General features: G+C 44.7%; 1 protein-coding gene across 1 annotated transcript in view; it reads right to left on the reverse strand.

Moving 5' to 3' along the window:
- LOC117393823 (protein kinase C-binding protein NELL1-like) overlaps positions 1–12,156 on the reverse strand; it is a 150,639-nt gene that overhangs the window by 91,520 nt on the left and 46,963 nt on the right. The window contains exons 5-6 of the mRNA XM_055220996.1: positions 1,670–1,766; positions 559–631 (exon numbers count right to left, since the gene is read on the reverse strand). Coding sequence (XP_055076971.1) covers positions 559–631; positions 1,670–1,766 — 170 coding nt within the window. The remainder of the gene's footprint in view (positions 1–558; positions 632–1,669; positions 1,767–12,156) is intronic.

Genomic DNA, 12,156 nt, shown 5'->3' on the forward strand with positions numbered 1-12,156 from the left:
GGTCTAAACCAGGACTAAACCAGGACTAAACCAGGACTAAAGCAGGACGAAAGCAGGACTAAACCAGGTCTAAACCAGGACTAAACCAGGACAAACCCAGGACTAACCTAGGACTAAACCAGGACTAAACCAGGTCTAAACCAGGTCTAAACCAGGACTAAACCAGGACTAAACCAGGACTAAACCAGGTCTAAAACAGGACTAAACAAGGACTAAACCAGGACAAACCCAGGACTAACCTAGGACTAAACCAGCACTAAACCAGGTCTAAACCAGGTCTAAACCAGGTCTAAACCAGGTCTAAACCAGGTCTAAACCAGGACTAAAGCAGGACTAAGCCAGAACTGAACCAAGACTGAACCATGGCTACACCAGGACTAAACCAGGTCTAAAACAGAACTAAACCAGGACTAAACCAGCACTAAACCAGGTCTAAACCAAGACTAAACCAAGTCTAAAACAGGACTAAACCAGGGCTAAACCAGGTCTAAACCAAGACTAAACCGGGACTAAAGAAGGACTAAACCAGGTCTAAACCAGGACTAATCCAAGACTTACTGCGGTTGAGGTTTGGACACTGAGCGATGAATCCATTTGGAGCGAAAACAAACTTCACGTCCTGGATCACCCCCTGAACACACAGACACATGGGGTTAAGTCAGATGCCCTCCCATTCTGTGCTTCAGAGTTCTGTTTCCTGAATCCTTTTTTTACTTGTCACTGATGAGAGGAAAAGCCACGCGTTCATTATAAGAGCGTGTTCTGTTTTTTTACTAACACTGTGCAGCTTGAGTCTACATTTTGTGATCAAATACCACACTGTAACTATTGTGTATTCTGTATTCTGAATATTACCAAATGAAAGAGTGATGCTGCTTCAGACTCCAGCTGAATGTCTCTGGTACACACCACGCCCCCTTACAAACCAGACGTCCGCCATCTTGGATTAATCATGTGACATATACCATAATGTAATCCTATGGAGACACTGAATTCTACCTTTTTTCAGATTTATTCAAGTTTAATTTACAATCTAAACAGTGAGCAAATTCTCAAGAAGGTGAGTTAGCGCCCCCAACAGGGTGAAAGATGTGCATGACAGGATAAACTGGTCCTACTACACTTTAACCAATCTAACTGGACTGGAAAACGAGGGATGAAACAGTGAGGACGAGTGCTCTGGGCGGCGGTGAGCAATGGGCCGATCATTGCCACGACTTTTTGCCAAAGGATCCATTTATCTACTCTGGAGTTTGGGACACGATCGCTCCAATCCGGTCGGAACCATCACTGAACCTGATTACACTCACTGAAAATGACTATTCCAAATATGGATTTTTCATATTTTCATCCCATCTCAGATTCAGATGCCCTCCCATACTCTTTTGATGATACACAATTTTATGAAGTTAACCTTGGAGAAGTCGTGCGAGGTATGGAGTACACGGGGAGAGAGTGGTAGTACCTTGAAGAAGTTGTGCGAGGTATAGAGTACACAGGGAGAGAGTGGTAGTACCTTGAAGAGAACGTGCGAGGTATAAAGTACACAGAGAGAGAGTGGTAGTACCTTGAAGAGAACGTGCGAGATATAGAGTACACAGAGAGAGAGTGGTAGTACCTTGAAGAGAACGTGCGAGGTATAAAGTACACAGAGAGAGAGTGGTAGTACCTTGAAGAGGCCGTGCTTGGTGCTGTGTTGGCCCAGCCACACTGCACTGCTCTGGGGCAGATCTGTTTGAGGAGGGTCTATCACACGCTCGTACACCCTGGAACACAAGACAGTAATGTTTAAAAATACCTAAAAACTACTGATACTACTACTACTACTACTACTAATATTATCCTTTTATACTCCATGCATGCGCTTCCTGAAAGACAAGACAGGGAAAGGTTTAAAGTACCCATATTACAGTATTTTCTTCTCTCAAACTGAAAACACTTTATTCCACCTTGTGATGTCATCATGTGGTAATACAGGAAGTGCTCCACTGTGTTTTTAAACTCCACACACATCCAGGATAGAAACATTAAGAGACAGAGTTAAAGAAAGAGGGAGGCATCAGAAGAACAGGGAGGAAGAGGTGAGAAAGAGAGAAGATCTGGGCAGAGAAGAGGACGAGGGGAGGGATGGAAATGAGGAGAGAAAGGGAGAGGAGAGAAGAGGGAGATTGTAAAGTAGAGTGAGAGAAAAAGAGTTGCAAGTGTAGAACGACAGGGAGCAAGAGGGAGGAGAAAGAGAAAAGAGGATGGATGGGGAGATGAGGGAGGAAAGGAGAGGGAGACAGAAAGAGAGAGGGATGGGAGGAAAAGCAAGGGAGGTGGAAGGGGGCAGAAGAGAAGAAGATGAAGAGTGAAATAGAGGACTGTAAAGCATGAGACATTTAATAAGCAACAAAACACAGACATCAGCAGAACAAGCAAATCTCTCATTTATCTTCTTTGGATCAATGACCTCCTCTTCTCTCTTTTTCTCCCGCCTCCCTCCTCTCCCCTCGTCTCTCTCTCTCCTACCTCTCCCTCTCTCCTCCAGATGTGCTCAGACAGATCCATCTCTCTTCCTCTCTCTTCGGTGTTCTGTGTCTCTCTACTACTTTCTTCTTCTCTCTCTCTCTCTCTCTGTTCTCTCTCTTCCTCTCTCCACCCACACCCTCTCTCCTCTTTCTCCATTCTCTTTCCTCCTCTTTTCTCTCACTCTCTTCTCTCTCTCTCTGTGGTAGCTGTCTCCTGTTTAAAATACTGTTCTGTTCTCTTCTGCGCTCTGTTCCTCTCCTTCTCTGTCCCTCTCTCTCTCTTCTCTCCCTTCTTCCCCTCTCTCTCTCCCTGATGATCCCACTGCTGTCAAAACTACTGCCTCATCCCAGTTTCTCTTTTCACTCCTCCTATTGCCCTCCTTCACTCCCTCTCTAATAAACTTGTCTCCTGATTAAAATACAGTTACTCTCTCTTCTCTCGCTTCCTCTCTCCTCTTTCTCTCCTCCTCCCTCTCTCCTCTCTGATAAACTTGTCTCCTATTTAAAATATAGCTCCATTCTCACCCCCCCCTCCCCCTCTTTCCTCTCTCTGTGCTCTGCTCTTTCCTCCCTCTCTTTCTCTCTCTTTCCCCCTCTCCCTCTCTCCTTTCTCCTCTGGTCATTGTTATAAATCCAGTTCAGACTGTGGCATGAGGACAGTTCATTCAGGCTCCCTCTCTCTCCTCTGTCCTTCCATTCTCCCCCCTCTCTACTCTCTCTCTCTCTCTTCCTCACCCTTCTCCCTCTCTCTCCTTCTCCTCCTCTCTCGTCTCCTCCGGTCGTTGTTATAAATCCAGTTCAGACTGTGGCGTGAGGACAGTTCATTCAGAGCGCTGCCAAAACGCACCATTCACACGATTTACTGAACCAATCACCTCCTCCCCCAGAGACTCTTTAAACACAGAGTCCAGACCAGGATCAGGGCCAGACCAGGGCCAGGGCCAGGACAACAGCAAGGCCAGGGCCAGGACCAGACCAGGACAAGTCCAGGACCAGGCCAGGACCAGACCAGGACCAGACCAGGACCAAACCAGGACCAGATCAGGACCAGACCAGGACCAGACCAGGACCAAACCAGGACCAGATCAGGACCAGACCAGGACCAGACCAGGACCAGACCAGGACCTATATCACCTATATCTCACACATTCACACAGAGGTGAAGTGTCTTGCCCAGTTACACAAAAGTATGGACGATACCTTGAAATTCAAACCACGAGTATTATATAAACCAAAGAGCCAATCAGGAGTGAGACTGTTGAAGGTAACACCCTCTTCCCGTATCACTGGTTTGGCAGAGAGCGTGTGCTTAGCAATGATCAATCAATCTGTTGCTAACGCTAACGGGAGCAACATCAGGGAATGATTTGTCTGTTATTAATGTTCATATCTTGATTTATGGACACAATAGCGAAATAAAAAAAATTTAAAACCAAAATGTCTGAGCCTGAAAGTAGCAGTTACGGAGAGAGAGGCGACAGTTCTTCAATAGAAAGTGAATTTGAGCCAGAGCCGATGGAGCCGGAAGCACACCCATGTCTACTTCTGGTTTAGAAAGTGGCGGCTAGCAGGTTAGCTACGTCTATATATAGGGTGAAGTGTCAATGACAGAACTTTGTCCAAGCGGGAATCTGCTCTAACCACGGAGCCACTGTCACCTCAGATACAAATGAAACCCACAGCACCGTGTGACAAACGTCTGCGCTCACACTCGGGACATTATCTGGGATACATGTAGTATATGTTCTTATATCTGATGGTGGTCGGTGGTTTATTATTCTGTTTATGGTGTTTTGGGACGTCTGGTGGTCAGATTGCAGCAGCTGGTGCAGGGCATCAGGCGCAAATGGACTTTAATGAAGATCAGGCGTCATTATGAGAGAAGGACATTAGGCCTTTGAATTAGAACAGATTTAAAACCATAAAGGAGAGAAAGAGGGAGAGAGAGGAGAAGGAAGAGGAGAGGGACAGAGAGCAAGAGATGGGGAAAAGATGTAAGAGAGGAAAGCGAGAGGGATGGAGAGATGGAGGAAAAGAAAGAAGTAACAGGAAAGAGTGAGAGGGTGAAAGAGAATCAAGTGGAGGGGGAGTGGAGGGGGTTGAGAGAGTGAAATCTAGCTTTAGATAAAAATACAGGCTTTAAAGGGGCTCTATAACCCACTATCTCCATGGAAACATTATTTCTTCATCTGAAATGTTCCACAGTATGTCAGTGAGCATGTTGATCTCCAGTCGACACAGGCATGTTACAGGTCAGATCTGTGCAGAGGTGAGTTCACTTACTGTAAGAACACATGCCTATCTAGGTCTTTTTGAACAATAAAAACAACTGTATTGAATAATATATGTTTTATGTCACACTGAGGAACAGGCAAAGCTAAAAAGTATCAATGGACACAAGCTCCTCTGTCTCTGCTCCTCTGTCTCTGCTCCTCTGGCTCTGCTCCTCTGGCTCTGCTCCTCTGGCTCTGCTCCTCTGACTCTGCTCCTCTGTCTCTGCTCCTGTCTGCTCCTCTGGCTCTGCTCCTCTGGCTCTGCTCCTCTGGCTCTGCTCCTCTGGCTCTGCTCCTCTGTCTGTGCTCCTGTCTGCTCCTCTGGCTCTGCTCCTCTGTCTCTGCTCCTTTGGCTCTGCTCCTCTGTCTGTGCTCCTGTCTGCTCCTGTGTCTCTGCTCCTGTGTCTCTGCTCCTCTGGCTCTGCTCCTGTGGCTCTGCTCCTCTGTCTCTGCTCCTCTGTCTCTGCTCCTCTGGCTCTGCTCCTCTGGCTCTGTTCCTGTCTGCTCCTGTCCTGTTTAAAGGGCAACTGTCACTCAGGTCCCCCACAGCCTGTAGCTCGATAAGTGCTTTTCACAGTGGATTTTAAACCTCCTCTGACCAGACCACCACAGAAGAGAGGAGAAGGGAAAGAGAGAGGAGAAAAGAGGGGAGAGAGGAGGAGAGGAGAGAAAAGGAGAAGAGGAGAGAGGATAAAAGGAAGGAGAGAGGATGAAAGGAGAGAGGGAGAGAGGAGGAGAAGAGAAGAGGAGAGGGGAGAAAAGAAGAGGAGAAGGGAAGGGAGAAAAGGGAGGACAAATAAGGTGAAGGGGGGAGGAGCAGAGGAGAGGAGAGGAGGGAAAGGGAGGGAGAGAGGAGGAGGAGAGGAGAGGAGGAAGGAGGAGGAGAGGATGGAGAGAGAGAGGGGGAGAGGAGAGGAGGGAGGAGAAGAGGAAAGGAGAGAGGAGAGGAGAGAAGAGGAGAGAAACAGAGAGAGGGATAGAGGATGAGGAGAGGAGAGGAGAGGAGGGAGAGAGGAGGAGGAGAGGAGAGGAGGGAGCGAGAGAGAGGGGGAGAGGAGAGGAGGGAGGAGAAGAGGAAAGGAGAGAGGAGAGGAAAGAAGAGGAGAGAAACAGAGAGAGGGAGAGAGGAGGAGGAGAGGAGAGGAGAGGAGGGAGAAAGAGAGAGGGAGAGAGGAGGGAGGAGAAGAGGAGAGGAGAGAGGAGAGGTCAGGTGAGAAAAGGGAGAAAAAGGAGGAGAGGAGGGAGAGAGAGAGGGAGAGAGAGAGGAGGAGGAGAGGAGAGGGGAGAAAAGGAGGAGAGGCACAATGAAGAGGCAGGAAAGAGGAGAAAAGTAGCGAGAGAAAGAGAGAGAAGAAGAGATTTTAAAGCTTTTAAAATGAACCCAAAACCAACAGGAGTTCAAAGATGTTCAAAAGGAGGAGAGGGTTTGACGTTAGAAGGTGAACAGCTCATGATAAACACACATGGTCTGAATCATATGAAAGAAATAATTTGTTTCATTCAATAATTGATCAGTTGTGAGTTTTTCTAATTAGTCGTTTCAAACCAAACGATTCCCCGTGTAATGTTCCTCTGATGGCCCTTTGTGTTCATTAATCAAACACATCTGAGCCCACTTGAAGTACAAACCAGAAAAGGGTAGTACTCACATTTACTTTAAAAAATGTCTCATTTTTGTGTCTTTTTGAAAATACCCCAGGTTTTTGCATAATTTAATGTTTTGTCCTTCACATTCAATTCAAATTATAAATCAGATGTTGCGTACCAACAGTTACTCTTTAATTTACTCCGTCTTGAGTAGTACTTTTGGCCGCTCTGCTCGCTGCTGCAGTAGAGACAGACTCAAATGTAGAAAACCCTGCGACTCCTGTGTGTTTGAATCTGGGGCATATTTCACATTATGGCAAAGAGTCAAATGTAATGAACAGAAAGACCCACATCTACAGAGGGGGAGGGGGCGCACCGACGGGGAGGGTGGGGGTCTGAGGTAGTCCCCCGAGGAAGGTGCTCGCACACAGGTAAGACTGATGGGACAAGTCTCATCTGGAACCTGCTCTGAGACAACAGGAGGGGGGGGGGCTGTTTGTCCTACTTTACACATGAGACCCCAGTGTTTAGTCCTGGTTTAGTCCTGGTTTAGTCCTGTTTAATCCTGGTTTAGTCCTAGTTTAGTCCTGGTTTAGTCCTGTTGAATCCTGGTTTAGTCCTAGTTTAGTCCTGGTTTAGTCCTGGTTTAGTCCTAGGTTAGTCCTGGTTTGGTCCTGGTTTGGTCCTGGTTTAGTCCTGGTTTAGTCCTGGTTTAGTCCTGGTTTAGTCCTGGTTTGGTCCTGGTTTAGTCCTGGTTTAGTCCTGGTTTTAGTCCTGGTTTAGTCCTGGTTTGGTCCTGGTTTAGCCCTGGTTTAATCCTGGCTTAGTTCTGATTTAGTCCTGGTTTAGTCCTGGTTTAGTCCTGGTTTAGTCCTGGTTTAGTCCTAGGTTAGTCCTGGATTAGTCCTGGTTTGGTCCTGGTTTAGTCCTGGGTTAGTCCTGGTTTAGTCCTGGTTTAGTCCTAGGTTAGCCCTGGTTTGGTCCTGGTTTGGTCCTGGTTTAGCCATGGTTTAGTCCTGGTTTAGTCCTGGTTTAATCCTGGTTTAGCCCTGGTTTAGTCCTGGTTTAGTCCTGAAGACCCTGTCTCTCATCTAAATGTATTATCTAGTGATCTCTCCCTATTCAAACCCTCCTTATGTTGATCAGGATGAGTTTGTACAAAGCCCACAAGCCCCACCCATGCAGTTCTCCATAAATACACAAAAACATGATACAAAACTGCACACAGCAACTTGACAAACCTGATGTGATGTGCAGTAGTTTCATTAGCGGGATGCACGCTGATTGTGTTGTGATAGTGCTCTGAAGATGGAGGGACTTAGCATGGAGAGCAAAGGGAGGGGAGACTGAAACTGAAACATGTTAATATGTTATTTTGGGTGAATATAGCTTTTTCAAAACAATAAAAGGGAACATGGTGACCTAAATATGTGTGAGCAGATAATAAACAAACTTCCAGGTTGCATAAAATGGAATATTAAATCCAATGCTCTGAGTTTTTCATCTTTGTTTTGTTCAAATTGGGGATAAAAAAGTGAAGGGAAACTGTTTGACGGTAAATTGACTCGTGATTCAAAACAAACAAAACAAGTCAAATCTTTTGCTGTTTCAAATAAAAAATTAACAAATGATGCATGGTTGTGGTTGGATAAATAAAGTGGGAGAATAGACCTTGTCGCTGATAGAAAAGATCAAGATCAAAAACATTAGTGAATCTGACATTTGGAGGTTTGATCTAATCATAAACTTGTGTCTAATGAAGATGTGACTCCTCCTCACTCTCGTCTTGTTTTGTTGTCTCTGTTGGGTCAATATTCTGAGCTGTAGCTGTAATTACTGTGGAGTGTTCTCAGGCTAACGAAGCCATGGCTGAAATGTCAATACACACATACGACCCCCCTCCCACACACACACACACACACCCCCACACACCCCCACACACACACACACACCCCACACACACACACACACACACACACGTACACACATGTTTCCATGCGTGTTGGAGACATTCCATTGGTTCCATCTTGGTATGTTCCCGCTGTACAGTTAAGCGGGTGGTCGGAACAATCGCAGAGCAGCATTGAGGCTTGTGCGGAAGCTAAAACAAACATAGCGACAGACACACTTCAGCCTATTTTAGCTTAGTGCAGTACCAGAGATGCCCACCCAGTCCTCTACTTTCTGTAAGAGGATCTCGTGCTCGACAGTGTCAAAGGCAGAACTCAGATCTAACAGGATCAAGACTGAAACTTTGGCTGCGTCAGCGTTCAGGGGGTTGTCATTTGTCACCTTTATAAGAGCAGTCTCAGTGCGGTGGTGGAGTCTAAAACCTGACTGGAAAATATCAAACGAGTTGTTCATTTGGAGAAAGTTAATAAGCGGTCTTTCAAATCCTAACCTAAACCCTAACCTTAACCTAAACGATAAATTGATGATAAAATCCCCAATTTAGTCAGTCTCCCTCTGCAGAGCTCACAACAGTATGTTACACCTTGTTATGTCATCCAGAAGTGCTCCTCTGCGTTTTTAAAGTCCACTCACCTTCACTGCACTTAACCAAGATCAGTGTTAGCAGACACTATTGTAGCAGGATTATAAAGTACAACTATACAATACTGCATTTAAGGTACACAATGTAACTTTTGTCTGGTCTGCTGCCTGCATGTGCTTTTGTAACCTTAGCCAGTAATATTCTGCAGTCTGGCATTAAACGTATCTATTTTGCATTTATTCAGTTACATGCATTTTATGGCTCAAAAAGACTTTCAAATTCATGCAATCTTACAAATGGACTTGCTTCTCCATAGATCTGACCTGTAACTTGGCCTGGTGCCATAGACTGAAATATATTATAATGCCATACTGTGGAACATTCCAACACATGGCAGACTGACATTGTTATGTCCATATGTCGACCCTACCCACTCATGTCTGCTCCTCTGTCTCTGCTCCTTCTGTCTGCTCCTCTGTCTGCTCCTCTCTGCTTCTGTCTGCTCCCCTGTCTCTGCTCCTCTCTGCTCCTCTGTCTCTGCTCCTCTCTGCTCCTCTGTCTCTGCTCCTCTGTCTCTGCTCCTCTGGTTCTGCTCCTGTCTGCTCCTCTGTCTCTGCTCCTCTGGATCTGCTCCTGTCTGCTCCTCTGTCTCTGCTCCTCTCTGCTCCTCTGTCTCTGCTCCTGTTTGCTCCTCTGTCACTGCTCCTCTCTGCTCCTGTCCACTCCTCTGGCTCTACTCCTGTCTGCTCCTCTCTGCTCCTGTCTGCTCCTCTGGCTCTGCTCCTCTGGCTCTGCTCCTGTCTGCTCCTCTGGCTCTGCTCCTCTGGCTCTGCTCCTGTCTGCTCCTCTGGCTCTGCTCCTCTGGCTCTGCTCCTGTCTGCTCCTCTGGCTCTGCTCCTCTGGCTCTGCTCCTGTCTGCTCCTGTCTGCCTCTGAGGCCGTTTGATCACATGAGGCGACACATTTTCAACAGTAAATTATTCATTTTGTGCTCAGCTCTGAAATAATCGCACAGAGCTGTCACTTTGAGTCGTTTTATCACAAAAGCAGAGAAATGAGTCCTGGTATCACTCGGCTAAAGATGGACGTGTTTGGAGGAGGAGAGAGGGAGGATTCACCTTTATACAAACAGGATAACAGCGAGGAGACGCGAGGAGAATTAATGTTATTTCACAAATCCTAAAAACTGCTGTAATCCCACATTTCTTCCCCATGGTGTACAAGGGCAATGGAAAACTGTAGGGCATCTTGTTTAAACTGCTCTACAAGAATTGCCACAGTGGGACAGCAGTGGCATAAACTATGATTGGAGCCTTAGGCAAGACACTTTACCCCCATTGCCTCGAATGAATGAGACGTGTGAGTGTTGGCGGTGGTGGGACGGGCCAGTGGCACAGATTGGCAGCCTCGCTTTTGTGAGTCTGTCCCAGAGGCAGCTGTGGCTACTGGGTCTGTTACAGTAATGAATATATTGACTTATCATTCAATATAGTATAAATGGAACAATAATCTTTAGGGGCCAATATTTATCGTGGGGACTTTTTCTTTGTACTAGTGGGAAATTTGTGGTTATTTTTTCTGCAGTATGTTAAGATTTGAGCTATAGAAAGTTGAATTATGAGCTAAAATTACACAAACTAATTACTTAAGTTCCTGCTATTCATTTATACAGATCAAGAGTATTTAGAAATATTATACATTTAGAATACTTTTTTTTGAGTACTTCTCCCTCATGGTTCAGTTTCAGTATCATTATTTATCATCTACATTGACTTCAGCAATATATCGCACTTTAAAATGTGTTATCGTCGAGTGTGGAGTGAATGAACAATGTAAGAAATCTGGAAAAGAGATGTATAAGACCACATGTGTCAAACTCAAGGCCCGCGGGCCAAATGCGGACCACCACATCATTTTATGTGGCCCACTACAAGGTAAATTAAAAAGTATGACTATCTTAAAATATCAGTTTGTCAGGAGATACACAGTTACAAAGACATTTTTTTCATATCTACGCAAATTCATATGCAATATTTGTAACTTGTAATAAATACAGAAAACAGTTAATTAACAAGATTTAAAAAAAGTTACATTTGAGCCCTTTGAGAGCAACCATTTTGCTGATGTGGCCCTCTATGAAAATGAGTCTGACACCCCTGTATGAGACTAATGCATTATTATTAGTATTATTAGTAGAAGTAGTATTGTTGTTGTGGTTATTACTTTCTTCTTCATCTTATAAAACAATGATTGAACAATGTTAGGTTTAGAGATTTAAAAAAGAACCTACTCCTACTGAGCGATCCAAATACAAGCATGTACTTATGAACTTTGTATGTATTCTAAAGAGTGCATGTTGTACCTGTTAAGTGCTCCATACTGATATGAACATCCTATGCCCTTTTGAGTTTGCACACAGACAAAAGGTAGGTGTTTATGTTTGTTACGTTTTAACTAATTTCGAGCTCCGGTTTCTCAAGTTCACTAGAATTTGCAGGATTTGTGACTCTAGATGAAATAAAACATAACATTTCATTGTAAAACTAGCTGTATTTTTTGTGCACATTTGTCCAGCATAAGGTTAGATTTAAGGATGGGGTATTTTACTTTTATGAGCTATTAATTGCTAGAACATAAAATATTTACATCACGAATTTAGCTTTTACTGTTTTCTTATACTTGTTCTCTACAGCTATTCAGGAAAGGTTCATTTCTGTCCTGTGAATGTGACTTTTTTACTAAAGATACCTTTCAAAACAATTTTAGTATTGATTAATATCTGATTTTCGATACTTTTGACAGCTAGTCTAAACAGAGGAAACCTTCTCTGATTGGTTTAAACCACAGAACTCTTCTCTGATTGGTCTAAACCACAGAGGAACTCTTCTCTGATTGGTCTAAACCACAGAGGAACTCTTCTCTGATTGGTCTAAACCACAGAACTCTTCTCTGATTGGTCTAAACCACAGAACTCTTCTCTGATTGGTCTAAACCACAGAACTCTTCTCTGATTGGTCTAAACCACAGAACTCTTCTCTGATTGGTCTAAACCACAGAACTCTTCTCTGATTGGTCTAAACCACAGAACTCTTCTCTGATTGGTCTAAACCACAGAGGAAACCTTCTCTGATTGGTCTAAACCACAGAGGAACTCTTCTCTGATTGGTCTAAACCACAGAACTCTTCTCTGATTGGTCTAAACCACAGAACTCTTCTCTGATTGGTCTAAACCATCGGACCCCTTCTCTGATTGGTTTAAACCGCAAAGTCAAACCTTCTCTGATCCCTGGTCT

This window comes from Periophthalmus magnuspinnatus, chromosome 3, assembly GCF_009829125.3.
Source record: "Periophthalmus magnuspinnatus isolate fPerMag1 chromosome 3, fPerMag1.2.pri, whole genome shotgun sequence".
Classification (NCBI taxonomy): domain Eukaryota; kingdom Metazoa; phylum Chordata; class Actinopteri; order Gobiiformes; family Gobiidae; genus Periophthalmus; species Periophthalmus magnuspinnatus.